The sequence below is a fragment of the Yarrowia lipolytica genome, chromosome 1F, assembly GCF_001761485.1.
Source record: "Yarrowia lipolytica chromosome 1F, complete sequence".
In the NCBI taxonomy this organism is placed as follows: Eukaryota; Fungi; Ascomycota; class Dipodascomycetes; order Dipodascales; genus Yarrowia; species Yarrowia lipolytica.
Window position 1 is genome coordinate 1,744,406 of NC_090775.1, and position 16,259 is coordinate 1,760,664.

Consider the following 16,259-nt stretch of genomic DNA (forward strand, 5'->3'; position numbering starts at 1 on the left):
AACTGCCTACGTCCTATTCACATTTTCCGACATGCAACATGTGTACAGCACTCTGGATGGCTGTCCGTCCGAGTTGATTGACTCAGGCTTGGATCTGGCTTTCACTGCTCTTTGGACTTACTAGCTCTGTTCTGTGGTACTGGCTCTGGCTCTGCTCTGGCTGGAGGGACGGGCGTTTGGCATTATTGCCGTGTAGGACTCATTGGCTCACTCAGACTGTTGCATTGCTCTTGACCGTGGAGGTGTCTTACGATCTTTGCTCTAGTGCGTCTCGGCTGGCTTCTCAGCGGCTTGTCGGCATTCGCACTGGTAGCTCTGGCATCTCAGCTTCAGTTCTACTACAAGTAGGCGGCGTGGGAGTGTCTCAGAAAGGGGTTTCACCCACGAGTTTCCCACGGTCGGATGGCTCTGGCGACTTGCTCATGTGGGCTACACAAGGCACGGAGGAGGAGCCTGGGCATTTCGTCCGGCTCAAAACACTCGCTCTTGGCGCATGGCGTTTCAGCTCATGGCAGTTAGTCTCAACAATAGCTGTGCGGGTCTTACAACACTTGGCCAGGCGGCTTACTTGAAGGCTCTTGCGTATTTCAACGCGTCATTGCTCAACAGAAGTTGGCTCTTGAACATGTGGTTCACAAGTAGGGACACGTTCCCTTGGGAGTCTCGTGTTACTCAGCTGGCTCCTGGGTTCATGTATTGTCGAAGTGAAAAAAAGAGTTTGGAGCGCAGACGACTAAAAAATACAGTGCATGATAGACGCACTAATGTCGAGACAAAAAAAAGCAAAAAAAAGCAAAAAAAAGAAAAAAAAGAGAAAAAAAAAGGGACACACCCGGAACGTGGAATTTTGTGAGAAACTTGGCGGGAAAAAATGCACATGAACTCATAATGACAATGTAAATTGATTCCACAAACTTCTCCCCATCCGAAACACGCAAATAGTGCTGTATATGTCACATCAACATTCGCATTGACAGTCTCCAAAATGTTAAAAATTTCAAGCTCAAATGTTATTCATCGAGATATATTAGTCGGACATTCTACAAGTAGCGCTCCTGAGAGGAGGGGGAGTTACAGATGCTTGTAGATCAGTGGCAAGTAGAATGACGGCGAAAGAGACAGACGCCGGCCCTGTTACCCTTTTACCCAATATCAAGTACCAGGGCGTTTTTTCTTGGTAGGTCTCTCATCTACTCCTTACCGTACTTGAAGATGCGGGTTAAAAGGCTGGTTGCATGTCCTAATGAGGAATGCAAAGTGATGTTGGTGGCGATATATTGCTGAATATTGTTCCTAGGAGACAGAAGACCAATATTATGTCACAATTAGCCGCGCTGTACTCTCGGGCACCGTCAGTGAGGCCCTGTCTTACGCCATTGATTCAGTTTGAGTTGATAGACTGAAGGAAGTAGAGCTGCCACGGTACTGTATCAGTATGTACAATGTGAGGTTGGATTGAAGACAGATGCGAAGTTGGATTGAAGACAGATGCCTCGTGTTCTAGTAGACTACTACAAGTAGATAGCTTCGACGGTTTCAGTTTTGTTCGCGCTGCGACGTCACCATCACCGTAACAAGTCCTACAAGAGCTGCTCAGTATCTACAGACAGTATATCTGACTTTCAACAGCATTATTGCTAGCCAATAATCTCTCTATTCTTCTGCCTCTGTTCAACATTAAATATAATAGACTAATTAGTTATAAATACTCAAGAAAGGAAAGTGGCAGGCTCAACTCCATCAAACCCGGTCAAACTGAGCCTCGAACATGGCGGTCTGGTTGACTGCGGTATTAGTCAGGTCGTCGTCTTTCGAAGATCCGGCTCCCGCCTGATCAGCAATGTTCTCAATGGCGCCGGCAGAGGGCATGAAAATGACCTTGGAGTTGGCGCTTCGAGACATGTTCTGCATGGCGTCCAGGTATCGAATCTGCATAGCGGCCTTGGAGGCAAGAATGTCGGCAGCCTTTCGCATGAGCTTGGCAGACTCGACTTCGGCCCGGGCGTTGATAATCTTGGACTCTCCGGCTCGTCGGGACTTGGCAGCAAGCGCAAGCGAGTCCTGCAGCTCCTGGGACAGCACAATGTCCTTGATGAGAATGGACTCGACCTTGATTCCCCAGTCGGCGACTCGCTCTTCAATAATGGCCTGGATAGAAGCAGCCACCTCTTCTCGTTTTTCAATCATGTCCTGCAGAGGTCTGGATCCGACCACAAGTCGCAGAGTAGTCTGGGTCCGCTCCTGGAGCGCCTGAATCACGTTGTTGACGCCAAACTTGGCCTTGTGGGGAGCGACCACGTGGTAGAAAAGCACCGAAGAAAGTGTGATGCTGACGTTGTCCTTGGTCATGGCCTGCTGGTGGGGCACGTCCAGAACCTGTACCATCACGTCCACAAAGTGCAGCTTCTCGGAAAGAACATTGACCTTGGTGAGTCCGGGGTCCACGGACTTGTAGAACTGGCCAAACTTGGTCACGAGACCAACCTGGCCCTGGTGCACGGACTTGAACGGGTTGGGGCAACAGAAACAGCAGGGAATTGTTCCCAGGCCACCCATGATGCCTCCGATGGTGTCGATGAAAGACTCGTACCATCCCCAGTGCTGCACGGGGATCTCGTTGGCGTACGACGGCTGCAGATCGCCCTTATCGAACGGCTTGACGTAGACGGGCGACTGCGCGTGCAGGGGGTCCTTGTTCTTGAGATTGTCATCGTTGGAGGTGGTGGCCTCGGGATGGACGTCGGTGAGATTGTCGGCCCCGTACTCGTCAAAGGTGGGGGTGAAGTCTTGGTTGGAGTTCATTGTAGCGGTTGTAGTTGCGGTACAAGGTGTTGAGGGCTTGTTTTCAACGGACCATCGCCCCTACTTATAAAACCACCCGATAATATGACAGATGCGTTTTGCCTTTCTTTGTCTGATGCGGCTAAGTCAGGGGACCTGATAAAAAGAGCTGAGCCGGTCGGGAAAAACAACGTGGATAGTCGACAGGCTCACGTGAACAATTGGTCTTTCCTCCGCCAGCTCCGGCCGGCTAAGTTATGCTCCTGCAACATAAGGTAGCCGAAAGTTCAGGCGGTGTACATAAGATGTAATGGTGTCAAGAGTCGTATCGCGGACATGACTGATTTGGGCCATGAGAGACAGCATGAGACACGAGTTTCGCACGCTGATTGGAGTCGTTTCAAAGCTCACGGACCCGAGCAGGCGGATCCAGCAGATAGAATACACCCCCTCCACTCATTGTCACCACCCCACAGAGTAGCATTATAGAGTTGAGGGCCCGTTGATGCATACGGCTCATGTGAGTAAGTTCAGAAAGTTACTGTCCTAGTCCAACCTAGAACAGACGATGCACGATAAGTGATTTTCCGGAGTTATGCGGGGCGCTGTGAGACACCGCCCGTGGTAGGCACCTCGACTAGTGTCCAATGGCGTTTGAAAGCTGTCACGATAGCAATTGACAGTGACCGTGATTGGTTTGGGACCGGGTCATGGGTTCGCTTTGGGCCATCTCTGATATATTAGTTTTAGTCTGTTTGGGCGTCCCCGGATTGTCCCAACAGCCGCACCGTCCAACAATGACGTCAGATAAAAAAATATGTATCAGCATGTATCGGCAGGGAAAAACCACAAGAATTGAACAGTCACATGGAGTGCTAGCCATACAATATCGTACCGCCTCGTACAGGCAATTGCAGTATTCCAGGGCAGCTCTTCCTGGAAATACGGCACCTTGGTGGTTGCAATGCCATACATTTTTGGTCCTGAAGTCTGGATGTATCGATATGTATGGGCTGTACTCGTGCCCACGCGGTGACAGGAACGGTGACGTAATACCACCCTGTAGCTGGGCTAAAAGTAGTCCATTATCGCATGGCACCACCGCGCGGGAGCTTCTTGTAGTCTAGTCATAGTACAAGCAGCTTAGTGCGATAACATGAACAAAGGACGCTAGACGACGTCTCACCGGCACGAACGGTAATTGAAGTGTGCTGCGGATCCGAAGATCACCTGTAGGCAATACCGCTGATAGGTATTATCGGGTGGATCAATCAGATACTCATACTTTGGTGGCAACCTCTCGGCTATGTCAGAAGGCATTTCCCGGACCTTTGCGTGGTACAATATGTGCAAAACGTGGTAGTATCGAGGCCGGTGACAGACTCGATAGAATCGACAGACTTGACAGAATAGACATTCGCTGGTAGCGCACGTGACTACTCCTAAATGCGCACAACAGAGGTGTTCTCAGTCAGAACTCCCCCTTGGCTCTCCTGCCCTCCTTCTTCTGACTAAGTCGCTTTTTGGCCGCCAACCGCTTCTTATCCTCCTTCTTTGCAATCTTGTCCCACTTGTCTATCGACTCCTGCGAGTGCGGCCGGTCTGGAAGCCTGATTTGCCTCAGAGCCACCGCCAGCCGCTCAAAGCAGTCCTCCACGTTTTGTGTCTGGGATCGAAACCGGTCAGACTGCACTAGTAGACTCTGATCCAGGGTGAGAAACGGAAAATTCGAACCCCCCTTGTAGATCTGCGTCTTCACAGCCTGAGGAATCCACGTCGAGCTCCGCAGCGTCTTTGCGTCCATCTTGAGAGTGGCCTTGGTGTTGGTCTTGTTCACATGCTGGCCGCCCGGTCCAGACGACTTGTCGAAGCGGTACGTGAAGCCCTGGCGCGGAATTTGAGAGGCCGACACGCTCTTGAGCCACTGCACATCTGCCAGAGTCGTCTGGTGTCGTACTTGCTGTTTCAAGAGTCGCAGCATGGTATTGGTAGAGATCATGTGTATGTACGAGTACACATGATAAGGTAGTGAAAATGGTTAGTCAGCAACTGTACTAGTACACTCGGACGAGAGCAAGTACTTAGTAGCCGCATCATGTGATTGTGGGATTAGTCAGTGTCTACAAACTAACTGGTTATCTTGTCCCTATCACTTAAATACATTCAAATACAGCACTTGTAGACCGACCCAACTATTTGCCACTGTTCTCCACAGGACAGGTTATGAGTTATCCTTACATGTGCTGAAATTCGAGAGAAAACCAGACACAAAAGACAGTACTCTTGTGATGCTCAGTTTGCACCCAAATATCCCGTCTCTCAAGCCGCATTCAAGTGTTGAAAAACTTTTTATCACCGCCCTATCTACAGACCTCGGAATATATGCATGGTCCAATATGGCATAGAGTTCTTTTAGAGAAACGGACTTTTCGACATTCTTGTCTGAACGGCAGATTTTCCCCTCGTCCGCACAATGCCTGGCGATTTAAATCTGAAAAAATCGTGGCATCCTGGTCTGCACAAAAACCAAGCCGTGGTGCACGCCAAGGAGCAGGAGGCTCTGGAGGAACGGCGGCGAATCCAGGAGCGCCAGAAGGAGATCAAGCAGCAGCGTGAACGAGACGAGCTTCAAAAGCTGCAGGAGATGGCTACCGGCAAGAAGCGAGTTCAAAAAGTGGAGTGGATGTACCAGGATCCGACGGCGGTGGGTTCTCAGCAGGCGTTCAATGAGAAGAAGGTGGATGCCAACTCCACCGACGACTATCTGCTTGGAAAGCGACGGATAGACAGCATTGTCAAGCAAAAGGGCGATTTGGAGGCGTTCGATGACTCCCTGGACCGGTTCCAGCCCAAGACGGACAAGTCTGAGTCCGCGGGGATTGTGCACAAGGTCAAGGATGACCCCATGGTTGCAGTTCGACAAAAGGGACGCGAGCTGGGATACACTGACGAGGCCAACGAGAGTGAACGACGAAGCAGACGAGAGCGATCCAGATCACGCGAGCGAGAGCGGCGACGACCGCGTCGGAAACGAGAAGATTCACGTGACAGACGCAACCGACGAGATATGGAACGGGAAGGAGAGAGACGAAGGAGAAGACGTGATGGAGAGAGAACACGAAGAAGAGAGAGGAACAGAGATCCATCTCCAAGCGTTTCTGATGATGATAGAGGATATAGACAATCTTCTAGGGAGGAGAGAGATCGAAAGTCTTCTCGGGAAGAAGGAGGAAGATCTAGATCTAGAGACAGATACCGAAATAGATCTAGAGAGCGATACAGGGATCGGTCACGAGAAGAAAGGTCTAGAGATCGTTCGAGAGAGAGATTACGATCCAGAAGAGATCGAGATCGAGACCGGGACCGAGACCGGGACCGGGACCGAGACCGAGACAATGTGCAGTCCAGTGGTCGGTCCAGTGGTCGGTCCAGTGTTCGTTCCAGTGCTCGCTCCGAAAGATCTTTACGGGATAGATCTAGATCACGTGACCCTGATCGTGACAGAGACTACAGGTCGCGATCGCGAGAGCGTGACAGTGGCGGGGGTCAAGGAAGTGATCTTAGTGATGAGGTTGGCAATGGACGATCTGTGCTAGATGAACGCTCAACCGACATGAATGCGTCTGATGGAAATTCTTCCCATGGCTACAGGGCCGATAATGAGTTTTCTCCTTCTCGTTCGCCTGTAACTCGGTCTCATCGAGACAAACGCAACTCTTACCGTCCAGAATACAAGGATGAGGATGACAAGCGGTTTGCACAGCGTAAGGACAAGGAGAAGGAGATGAATGCTCTTCCCAAGGGTCTTCAACAGATGCGAGCCAAGTTGTTGGCTTCCAAGAAGACGACGACTGTGTCTGGCACGTCACAGACACCCACTTCTGCGCCTAGCGGCAGTCAGAGAACCCCCTCGGCTGCTTCTGGCAGTTCTCCCACGGGAAAGGCTGCTACAGATGCCAAGTTGTCTGATCGACTGGCTCGATTGAAAGCCATGCAGGAAGATGCTAAGGCGTTGGAGGAGGAGCGGGACGAGCGTCTGGCATCGAAAACCAAGCATGAGGAGGCTGAAAGGTTGCGGGATGCTCTTCTGCGACAGAAAAGCGCGCATTTGGGCAGAAGCGAGTTTGCTCGAGAGGAGGAAAGAAAGGATTTGAAGTAACCACACTACCTGGTGCGAATGAAGCGACTGGGTCAAATCGTAGTAATACACTGATTTATTGATTAGAAGGGTACACGAGAGAGAGAGGGAGGGGGGGCTATAGTACAGATGATTCGGGGGCAGAAAAAGTATGCGATATTCCTCGGTTCAAAGGAAGTATCTGTCGACACGCATATGGAGCATTCGTATGCGTCTGGACAAGGAACGGAGAATAAAGAGAGAGATACGGAATAACCGCAGTATAAGTACGGGTGCGGTGCCGATACGTGAAGCTGCAGTTGTAGTTTTTTTGGTTGTGTGGGGGAGCTGCTACAAATATTGTACAGCTTTTGATAGCCGAACCGTCGTCAATTAGACAATGTAATAAATAATGCAACAATGCAATGATCCAATGGAGTTAGAATCTCCTGGGTCCACTGACTCCAGTCATGCTATTGCTCACTCTGACCACGTGGATTCCACACTGGAGATCGTCGGTTCCCAGAGAGTCTAGAGAGCCCTGAAAGCCCGCCACAGCAGCCTGGAACCGGTCTCGATAGTCGCACGGGACTCGGACAATGCACGCCTGGCGATTTCCGGCGAAAAAATGATGCAGAATGTCAAAGTGGATCGCCTCCCCGACGTTTCCAAACAGTTTTGATAGAGCCGAGGTGATGGTTCGGTTCCATGTGAGAATGTCAAACAACGAGCCCTGGCTGCGGTTGTTTTCTGTGATTCTGTGTTAGCGCAAAACTCGAACGCCGGTCCAGCCTCTGTACTCACAATTCCAGCTCGAAATAGGCCCATTCGGGCTGGGTGACGACCTTGGAGTTCATGGCAGTGTCTTGGAGAAGGTTTGGATATTTTTTAGACATTTATTTCTACAAACTCAGAGGTGCAGAACCTAAGCATCACCACTTTTTGCACAGAACGACGTCGATTAAATGATTTCATTGCCGCCTGAAATCATAGGCAAAATCATCGGGCTGCTCGACCCGGTCTCGTTTCTGTACATTGGCCAGACGTGCAAGTTGCTGCGCGTTTTTTCCCGCAATGATACCGTGCTGACTGACCATCTCCAGACCCTCATGAACTGGAGAGGAAACGACGACGAGACACCCGAAGACGATGGAGAGCAGACACAGACACAGTCGGAGGACAACGACGACTCCGAACAGCTAACTACAACATCGCCGACGAAAACGGTGACTCCGGCTCCGCCGACGACTTACACAATCGATCTGTCGTCCACCCCACTATACTCCACCTATCTTAACTTGCTGCGGCAGAAATGGGTTGCTCGTCAGATGACCCTCAAGATCCACCTGAGGCTGTCGCCGGACTGCAGAGATACGTTTGCGTCGAGCTGGTCTTCTCCAGACGGCTCTCTGCTGTGTGTCTCGCTGGGGAAATATATTTTTGTCTATTCGATCGGAAGCGAAAAGTTTTGCAACAACATCCCGCCGCTCTACCTGTTTGGCTGGAAAACGGAGGAAGAAATTCCGCTGGTCACCTTCTCCACCGATAATGAATACATGGCCGTGGTGTTTGGGTTCGGAAGAGTGCGGTTATATTGCATGGAGGAACTGCTGTCCAAGTACAGAGGCGGCATCATTAACCTGGCCAACGTGCCGGCCAAGTACTCGAAACAGTTTCCGTCCCGGATCGAGTATCTGGCCGTGTCTCAGAAGGCCTTCATCATGTGGGTCAGAGCCAGGCGTCTGGGTGGACTCACAATAATCAATGTTGAGACCACAAACGAGATTGACGTGCCACATTTCCGTCTAGATCTCCGAATGTCGGCCCAGGCCCGTGACCAGGTCATGACACTGATTGGAAACCAGGAGGCTCTCATCTTCGGACAGGCAGATACTCTGGACGAGGAAGATTTTACTGAAGAAGGTGCTCTGTGGGAATACTACTGCACGCTTATGGAAACAAGCATGAGCACAAGTCTCAGTTGCGATGGAGTGCTTGCATTACTTACTCCTGGTCGCTACATTTGTGTCAAGCACCTACCGGACGAAAATCGCGCCCGTTTTGCATTAGCTACCGCTGAACTGGGAGTGACGGGCTCGCCGGAAGAGGAGCTGTCGGAAGATGAGGAGGATGACGATCAAAGAGCCCTGCTGTACATTAGTAATGTCAACTCGAGGGAAGACTTCAAATCCATCAAGTACTGTCTCTCCTGGGACTCCACAGCCATGGCCGTGTACTACAGACAGAGGATATCAATTATTCCCCTCAGGGGTATAGTCGAGGACCAGGTGCGTCTTCCTGTCAGTATGCCACCACGTCAAGTTCTTACAAGGGCAGGAGTCGAGCCTTTGGCTATGCAATACATTCAGAGCGACCGAATCATGTGTGTCTATGGATCGTCAGTTGAAGTGTTCCATCTCAACAGTTCAGCACATCCTCGCCACCCCCAGCATCAGGATGTGTTCCATTTGGCATCCAATCAGAATCCCCCAGCTCCCCCCGTTCCTCTGGACACGTTTGTTCCACAGATCAACCACACGTGCGGTTCGATCCTGTATCATCTATGAGATTACGGGAGCGAGGGAGAATCTGGTAGTGCGCATGAGACTGCCCAGGTCAGCCCCGCTCCACCAAAATCGGAGGAGGACAAGAGTCCTCTAAAGTAGCTGAGGATTATATGGTTCAGCACAGAGAATAGACAGACATTGTATAATGTTGCCTGATTAATAGATAGTGATTCAGTCACTGCGATGAAATTGAACGATTGGCTGTAGTTTGTCATCTAGGAGCAGTGAGGAATACATTCAATGGTTATACCAACGTACAAGTACTCGTACTGTATGTACTGTAGTTGTAGTTGCTTCCGTAGCAGTTCCATGTTGAGCTCACAGTAGCAAGCGGTTATACAAGAAGCAGAGATCACTCTTGATACTTATACACACAAGTACAAGATACCAGTATATCGCTGCTTGAATTCCAGTACTACAAGCGGAAGTTTCATCTGAACTCGTTCCCTCACGGGTACAGTATGTACTGCACTTCAATACTCTCCAAACCAGACAAATAACAGAGTGTCTATTTTTCAAAATAAATAACTATGGCTTAGTTTCGCTCTCGGAGCAGCTTGTTTCGCTTCTCCTTCCGCTTTCGTCGAGCCAGCTTCTTGGCCGACAGAATGGCAGTCATCTTCTCCAGTCGCTCCTTCTCCTCCTTGGCCATTCGGCGCTCCTTGATTCGTCGCACCTTCTCGGCATGCTCAGCCTCCTTTTCGTCCTTCATTTCCTTCTCTTTAGCCTTGATCATTCGCAGGTTTTCCCGCTCCTTTTGCCGTCGTTCCCACGATCTATGTTTCAGGGGCACACTGAGGCTCGAGGTTCGGAACGGGGTCTTGGTCTCCTTCCAGTTCTTGCCGTTGACTCGCACCTGAGGTGCCTTTCCGAGCTTGGGCAACTGCACTTCTTCTTGCTCAGACATTTTTCTTCCGTGTGCGTGCGTGGGTGTGTGTATGATGTGTAGGGCACAAATATTTTTTCTCTGCATAATCTGCGCCTGAATTTTGAGGGTTAGGGTCAAAAAATATCTTGAACCTTAAAAGTACAGTGCATGATTCGTGTGCCACTGTAACGAAATCTCAACCATCACGCGACTAAATGAAACTGAGGGTCAAACTGGACCGAATCTCGCTGCTGAGAGATGTTTTAAACGCAGCAATGGCCGTCCGCAAGGAGGCATACATCATCTTCGCCCCGACGGATGTGCGAATCGTATCGCCAGCCTCCAATGACGGCACCACCATCTCGCTGTTCGCCTACTTCACCGTCGACTACCTGTGTGATCCCAACCAGTACGTTTGTGTCAGTGCGTTTGACGACATGTGTGTGTTTTTGGTGAGTCTGGACGACTTTGCCCGGGCCCTCAAAAGCTCTAGTTCGTATCACATGGACGAGGTACGGCTCAGCTTACGTCAGTACCAGGGTCTGTTGCAACTACAAGTGCGAATCACACAGCATCGAGAAAGAGGACCCACGGTGGTGACACACAATCTTCCGGTGGATCCACGGAAACTAGAGGAGGAGAGCTACCTGCTGGTTCAGCCTGAAATCCAGCCACAGGTATACATCATGCTACCAAAACCTACGCTGAACATCGCCAAGCTCAGTGAGCGATACAAGCGGTTGGGCAAGCTCGTAACATTAAGTGCCAATAACTCGGGGTGCTTAAAACTGTCTTTGGACGCGGTCGATGTCAACGTGGAGACGGACTGGAAGGGGCTAATGAACCCGCAGCTAGACGCAGGTGAACAGGAGGAAGAACAGAGTCTACCATCTCAGGGATCGGGTCCCCATTCGTCACAGATTCGCTTCTCACAAAACTTCACTGGGGAAAGCCGTGCAAAGCCGAACAGCTCCGAGTTTGCCACCGTGTCTATTCCTTGCAAAGATTGGTGTTTACTCACCAACATGGCCCTAATTTGCGACAGTGTGGTTCTAGCCATCAGCCACGAAAGAGTGCTGACAGCTTATTGTTACACGGACCACCCCGGAGACACCAGCGGCTCTATCACTTATTACATGTCTCATATTGAGGAGTGACAGAACTGTGCGACGAAATGATCACAGCAATCGCTGGTACAATGACGTAATAGGCCTGCCAGGGGTGGCTTGTCGATTTACGCCTGCGCGTTTGTCGGTTCATCTCGTTTGCGCGTTTCATTTGCATCTTGTTTCACGGGACCCTCTGTTGCTCGGACCTATCTCTTTCAACATCACAACATAAAACAACCACCGGATCTATGCACTCCTGCATACATCACCACTATCTCCGGGCCATGCCCCGCCATCTGTTTGGGTTGAAAGGACACCTTAGTTGGGATTCAGTTCTAAATCTTGACCTGCCCCGATGATGTGCCGATCTGAGACCCCTCGATGAGAACAATTAACACAACCCCACCCGTTAAAAGTGTCCAGACAAACACGCCAAAGGAGGTAATTGCCGGGCTGGAACTGTCTCTAAAGCTACAGAATGCACTACCACGTTGATCTATAGTGGTTATCTACGACTAACGTTGCACAATTGGTTGCTTTTTCTCTGCTAGCACACCTGTGCTAGTGCGTCAGTTATACCAGACAGACTACGGCGAACCAACTAGTGCCCATCTCGCCAAGAGGAGCTATAACTTGGGGGTCAGTGGTCCAAGGAATACACATTCTCAGAACTTTTGATGCCCTCTACCTATGATTTATCCCTTTTTTCTATCATCATTCAGACCGCTAAAGTTTTACCCCGCCAGACGCATCCCAGCTTAAGCGAGCAGCACTACACTCAATTTACGCTCCTACTATCTCAATCTTATGCCGAGTAAATTGGGGGTCACACTTCGAAGCGTCAGGACTAGCGATAGTGGTCTGATGAAGGGATAGGAATTCATCAACCGACTTTGTTATTCATTTTGGCAAGTTGGAGCGAGTTTTCCAGACAAAGAAACTCGTTTATCCACCCATAACAGAATCCTCCACCAACACGGCTGACCAGGTATGAACCGTTTTTATATCGCTGAGACAAAGCTGACCGAGGGGTACATTTTCCCTTTTACCCCACATTCGGCCTTCGTTGCTTCTACTACTCTTCTCGTTGATATATAAAATGGCGTTTTGGGTCCTCTAATCTCCTCATCAGCCAACAATCATCAATGTCAGACGATCTGAAACCCCATACCTCCCACCCACAAGATATCGAGACTCCTTCTAGCCACCAGGACGAGCCTGTTGTGCTGGGACGGGTCCGTACTTCGGGAGAACGAGATGAATACATCCACATTGGCGGGGTCAAGTACCACCGAGACGACTTTGCCCGTGCCTTTGGTGGTACTCTTAACCCTGGTTCTGCACCCGTTCCCACTCGTCAGTTTGGTAACGCTGCTCCTTCTGGACTGTTTGCCTTCTCCATGACCATGTTCATTCTCGGCATGTGTCTTGTCAATGCTCGTAATGTCCATGCCCCCAATGTCATGGTTGGTTGTGCCTTCTTCGGAGGAGGTCTTATCGAAGTCATTGCTGGTATCTGGGAGATTGTGGCCGAGAACACGTTTGCCGCAACCGTCTTCTTCTGTTTCGGCGCCTTCTGGTTCTCCTGGTCCATGCTCAACTTCCCCATTGGTATCGAGAAGTACTACTCCACTCCAGACGAGTTTGCACAGTCCGTGGGCATCTTCCTCATGGGCTGGTTCATCTTTGCCTTCCTCATGACGCTGTGCACGTTAAAAGCAACAGTGGCCTTCTTCCTGCTCTTCATCTCCCTCGACCTGGCCCTCATCTTCCTGGCTGCAGGCTACTTCCAGAGCAACTCCAAGCTCACCAACGCTGGAGGAGGCTTCTGTATCTCTACAGGTCTACTTGGATGCTGGAACGGATACGCAGGTGTGGCTTCTCCACAGTCCACCTACAAGTGGCTGATCCCCAAGGCTGTGATGATGCCTGGAGCCCACCAGTGATAGCAACAGGTTTATTTAATGTAACGCAATCTCTACAGTGACTACTTGTCTGACCATTAATAAAAGTAATGCTTCCCTATCATTAGATTTCATCAGGCGCTTTTATATATATAAATGCGTGTGTGTGACCATTCGATATTGCTTCGTATTGCCCGTTTATGCTGTCTCACTTATAGTACCCCCGCAATTTTCTTAACTGAATTAAACACCAACCTTAACAAGTGAGACAAAATCATAACTAATCCCGTCGTCCGTCCTCACATTTATACACTCGGATATGTATAACTTGTCTGGTATCATAACAGAATATAATACAGAGCCCATATGACTCCATTGTTTGTACTGCATTTATAAAACGCCACAAACCCACGTATTTCAACCCAGCGTATGTTTTTTCCAACGTTTACAGGGCAGTCTGGACCCCCTTTGATCAGCTCCTACTCCAAAGACAATCGACAACCTTGCTATTGTTGGGCTCCTCTAGTCCGGTTGATCCAACAAACCAGGTGAGACAGTCTCAGGAGCCTCACTTCTTGTATCTGGAATGTCGTATAATCCAGGCTTTTAGAGACCCAGCTACAGGTAAAGCCGCACATATACAGTACACTCCCCTTTGGCTTACAAATCCCTCAGCCAACCACCACCGTCCAAATGACTAATCAGCTTTGCAATGCCCCCAGTCATCAACTGCGTCTGTGCTTCCAACCACGTATTGCCATCTCAGTCACTTATTGAATAAATACTGTCGAAATCGTTCGAAATCACCACAAGCTGGCTGCCCGGAAAGCCTTGCCTCGAGTCTCAAACTTCTCGCCGTAGTCGGCAGGCAATCCAGAATTCCACTGTAGAGACCCGTGTGTAGAGTACGCAAAGCCATCCTTGGTAATCGTCGTAGTCCCACGAACAGCTTCCCCGCCACATATTCCGCCCTTCATATCGTCGTCAGAATCAAACACATCCTCATCTGAAGGAATTTCGGGAAGAATAGCCTTCCGTCGCTTCTTTCGAGCCCGCTCCTTGCGCACCTTAAAGATGTGTCGCACTTCGCCCACACACTTTTTGTGTCGCTGCTCGAGCGTCTTGATGGAAGAAGGCTTAATGACGCAATGACTGCCTGCTAGACCCTCGGATGTGTTTTCCAAAAGCCGCTCAATGGCAGCGACAGCCTTAGGAAGCTGCAGACAGGCAAGAACGGCAACTGCAGTGGCGTGGTCTTCGCGTAGACGAGAAGCCTTGTTTCGCTTCACCTTTGGAAGACGAGCATTTTCAAACTCGATGCCCTTAAGATACATTTCTGCAAACGACTGAGAAGGGGCTGAGTCGAGAGGGGCCAGGGGGATCTTCTGGATGGGTGCAGGAAGAGCTGTAGACGAAGTAGAAGTCTTGCCTTTCTTGACGGGCGTTTCTTCCTCCTTCTTCGGTCGTCCAGTCGAAGCCACGGGCTTGATTTTGGTGCCTCCCCCATGCCCTCCAACAACAACAGTGGTAGGCGATTGGGAGACAGACTCGATGTACTCCTCCCGCACTGCTCGCATCTGCTGTGCAAACTCCTTCTCCTCTTCAGTGTCCACATTCTCGAGCTCTGCTTCATGAGGCAGCAGTTCCACGAGCTCTGGGATCTGTGTCGACGAACCAAAGGGGTTCTGCAGGAGCTCTTCTTCCTCGAGGTTGGTTTCCAAAAAGGCCCAGGCAAGCCACAAAAAGGCCTGAGCTCGAGAAGCAGACGAAAGATTGGCGTCCATGATCAGGTCGCAAAATTCAAATTGATCGTAGAAGAAACGGGCGTTCACAAAGGCCGAGTTGGACGACAACAGCGACACAAGGTTTATGGCGTTGCAGTGGGGCACTTCTCCGTTGGAGATCATGGCGTTGATGGTGTCGGGTTCAGACTTGCCCTCACAGGCACCCTTGAGAATAGATTTCAACCGAGGTGCGTCCTGCAGCTGTTTGTACTCGTTTTTGGAGTTGGAGTTCTGCAGAGAGGGGATGGGATGATAGGTTCGCAGCTGGGCTCTCATCTCGGGGAAGAAGTTCAGAGTGGTGTTCATTCGTCCAATGTTGACGAGCAGACACACCATGGCCATATTGAGACCGGCTTCTCTGTCACCCATGAGCTTGTCATGCAGCACACGTGAGCATTTGGGTGACTTGGCCATGGCTTTGATGTAGCAATCGGCAAATGTGTATCCCCCTCGTCTGGGCGTCGATTCGTTGTGATCCTCCATGTTGTATCTGTTGCTGAAGACGCGCATTTCGTTGCGGAAGATGCAGCTGAGAAAATCAAACTGGATGTCGACTCGCCACAGCGGCTCTCCGTCCTTCTTCTTGAGATGCAGAATCTTGGGGTTGGTCAATCGCGGCTGGTACTGTCGTTTTTTGGCCGATCCAGGCGACCCCTCCTTCTTCGGCGTCTCCGGCGACTCGTGCACCGGGTCGTACTTCATCGAGTCGGACATGGCGTTGTGTAGATGTGGAGAGTGGTTGAATGGGTGGTTAAGTTTAAGAACCGGACTTGGTGATGTATAAAAGTGGAGTATTTGGGACACTGCATGCACAATATGCGCCATATCAAAAATGTGTGGAGGCGAACCGAAGAGGCGTTTTATATAGAAAAAATGAATGAATGATTATTGAACTGATGGAGACCGCCATCTCATCCCAAAGTGCTATGAGACAATTACAATCAGTGAACCCGGTCTGTTGGGAATGTCTCCCCTTTATTCCCAATATTGAAGAAGGCATCACTTGTCAAAATTGGCAACCCTTACAAGTTCAAGAGAGTAGCTTAGCTGGTAAAGACTCGTACTGGTTCAGAGTCTAGTGGGTTGATAGGAATGGCTGGCTTACGCACGTTGAAGTGTTTACCTACCT

General features: G+C 50.2%; 13 protein-coding genes across 13 annotated transcripts; 8 read left to right on the forward strand and 5 right to left on the reverse strand.

The window, feature by feature from the left end:
* Positions 1-31: 31 nt before the first annotated feature.
* Positions 32-572, forward strand: YALI1_F17444g (uncharacterized protein; the record flags this gene model as incomplete). Its single annotated transcript, XM_068283381.1, has 2 exons — positions 32-40; positions 87-572. The coding sequence occupies 2 exons, from the start codon at positions 32-34 to the stop codon at positions 570-572; spliced, it is 495 nt and encodes a 164-aa protein (XP_068139482.1).
* Positions 573-1,740: 1,168 nt separating this feature from the next.
* YALI1_F17472g (uncharacterized protein) lies at positions 1,741-2,802 on the reverse strand (the record flags this gene model as incomplete). Its single annotated transcript, XM_505354.3, has 1 exon — positions 1,741-2,802. The coding sequence occupies one exon, from the start codon at positions 2,800-2,802 to the stop codon at positions 1,741-1,743; it is 1,062 nt and encodes a 353-aa protein (XP_505354.3).
* An 84-nt stretch (positions 2,803-2,886) lies between these two features.
* Positions 2,887-3,270, forward strand: YALI1_F17473g (uncharacterized protein; the record flags this gene model as incomplete). Its single annotated transcript, XM_068283382.1, has 2 exons — positions 2,887-3,056; positions 3,105-3,270. 2 exons carry the CDS (start codon positions 2,887-2,889, stop codon positions 3,268-3,270), a joined length of 336 nt encoding a protein of 111 aa, XP_068139483.1.
* A 982-nt stretch (positions 3,271-4,252) lies between these two features.
* On the reverse strand, positions 4,253-4,780 carry YALI1_F17491g (uncharacterized protein; the record flags this gene model as incomplete). The annotated part of the gene is made up of 1 exon (XM_505355.3): positions 4,253-4,780. The coding sequence occupies one exon, from the start codon at positions 4,778-4,780 to the stop codon at positions 4,253-4,255; it is 528 nt and encodes a 175-aa protein (XP_505355.2).
* Positions 4,781-5,254: 474 nt separating this feature from the next.
* On the forward strand, positions 5,255-6,940 carry YALI1_F17496g (uncharacterized protein; the record flags this gene model as incomplete). The annotated part of the gene is made up of 1 exon (XM_505356.3): positions 5,255-6,940. One exon carries the CDS (start codon positions 5,255-5,257, stop codon positions 6,938-6,940), a length of 1,686 nt encoding a protein of 561 aa, XP_505356.3.
* Positions 6,941-7,337: 397 nt separating this feature from the next.
* On the reverse strand, positions 7,338-7,794 carry YALI1_F17520g (uncharacterized protein; the record flags this gene model as incomplete). The annotated part of the gene is made up of 2 exons (XM_002143073.3): positions 7,338-7,656; positions 7,703-7,794. The coding sequence occupies 2 exons, from the start codon at positions 7,792-7,794 to the stop codon at positions 7,338-7,340; spliced, it is 411 nt and encodes a 136-aa protein (XP_002143109.3).
* Positions 7,795-7,863: 69 nt separating this feature from the next.
* On the forward strand, positions 7,864-9,465 carry YALI1_F17522g (uncharacterized protein; the record flags this gene model as incomplete). Its single annotated transcript, XM_002143074.3, has 1 exon — positions 7,864-9,465. One exon carries the CDS (start codon positions 7,864-7,866, stop codon positions 9,463-9,465), a length of 1,602 nt encoding a protein of 533 aa, XP_002143110.3.
* A 535-nt stretch (positions 9,466-10,000) lies between these two features.
* On the reverse strand, positions 10,001-10,372 carry YALI1_F17547g (uncharacterized protein; the record flags this gene model as incomplete). Its single annotated transcript, XM_505357.3, has 1 exon — positions 10,001-10,372. The coding sequence occupies one exon, from the start codon at positions 10,370-10,372 to the stop codon at positions 10,001-10,003; it is 372 nt and encodes a 123-aa protein (XP_505357.1).
* A 176-nt stretch (positions 10,373-10,548) lies between these two features.
* YALI1_F17549g (uncharacterized protein) lies at positions 10,549-11,490 on the forward strand (the record flags this gene model as incomplete). The annotated part of the gene is made up of 1 exon (XM_505358.3): positions 10,549-11,490. One exon carries the CDS (start codon positions 10,549-10,551, stop codon positions 11,488-11,490), a length of 942 nt encoding a protein of 313 aa, XP_505358.3.
* A 629-nt stretch (positions 11,491-12,119) lies between these two features.
* On the forward strand, positions 12,120-12,436 carry YALI1_F17565g (uncharacterized protein; the record flags this gene model as incomplete). The annotated part of the gene is made up of 2 exons (XM_068283383.1): positions 12,120-12,256; positions 12,313-12,436. The coding sequence occupies 2 exons, from the start codon at positions 12,120-12,122 to the stop codon at positions 12,434-12,436; spliced, it is 261 nt and encodes an 86-aa protein (XP_068139484.1).
* A 151-nt stretch (positions 12,437-12,587) lies between these two features.
* Positions 12,588-13,388, forward strand: YALI1_F17569g (uncharacterized protein; the record flags this gene model as incomplete). The annotated part of the gene is made up of 1 exon (XM_505359.1): positions 12,588-13,388. One exon carries the CDS (start codon positions 12,588-12,590, stop codon positions 13,386-13,388), a length of 801 nt encoding a protein of 266 aa, XP_505359.1.
* Positions 13,389-13,775: 387 nt separating this feature from the next.
* On the forward strand, positions 13,776-14,123 carry YALI1_F17581g (uncharacterized protein; the record flags this gene model as incomplete). Its single annotated transcript, XM_068283384.1, has 2 exons — positions 13,776-13,894; positions 13,949-14,123. 2 exons carry the CDS (start codon positions 13,776-13,778, stop codon positions 14,121-14,123), a joined length of 294 nt encoding a protein of 97 aa, XP_068139485.1.
* A 26-nt stretch (positions 14,124-14,149) lies between these two features.
* On the reverse strand, positions 14,150-15,955 carry YALI1_F17603g (uncharacterized protein; the record flags this gene model as incomplete). The annotated part of the gene is made up of 1 exon (XM_505361.3): positions 14,150-15,955. The coding sequence occupies one exon, from the start codon at positions 15,953-15,955 to the stop codon at positions 14,150-14,152; it is 1,806 nt and encodes a 601-aa protein (XP_505361.3).
* Positions 15,956-16,259: the final 304 nt, after the last annotated feature.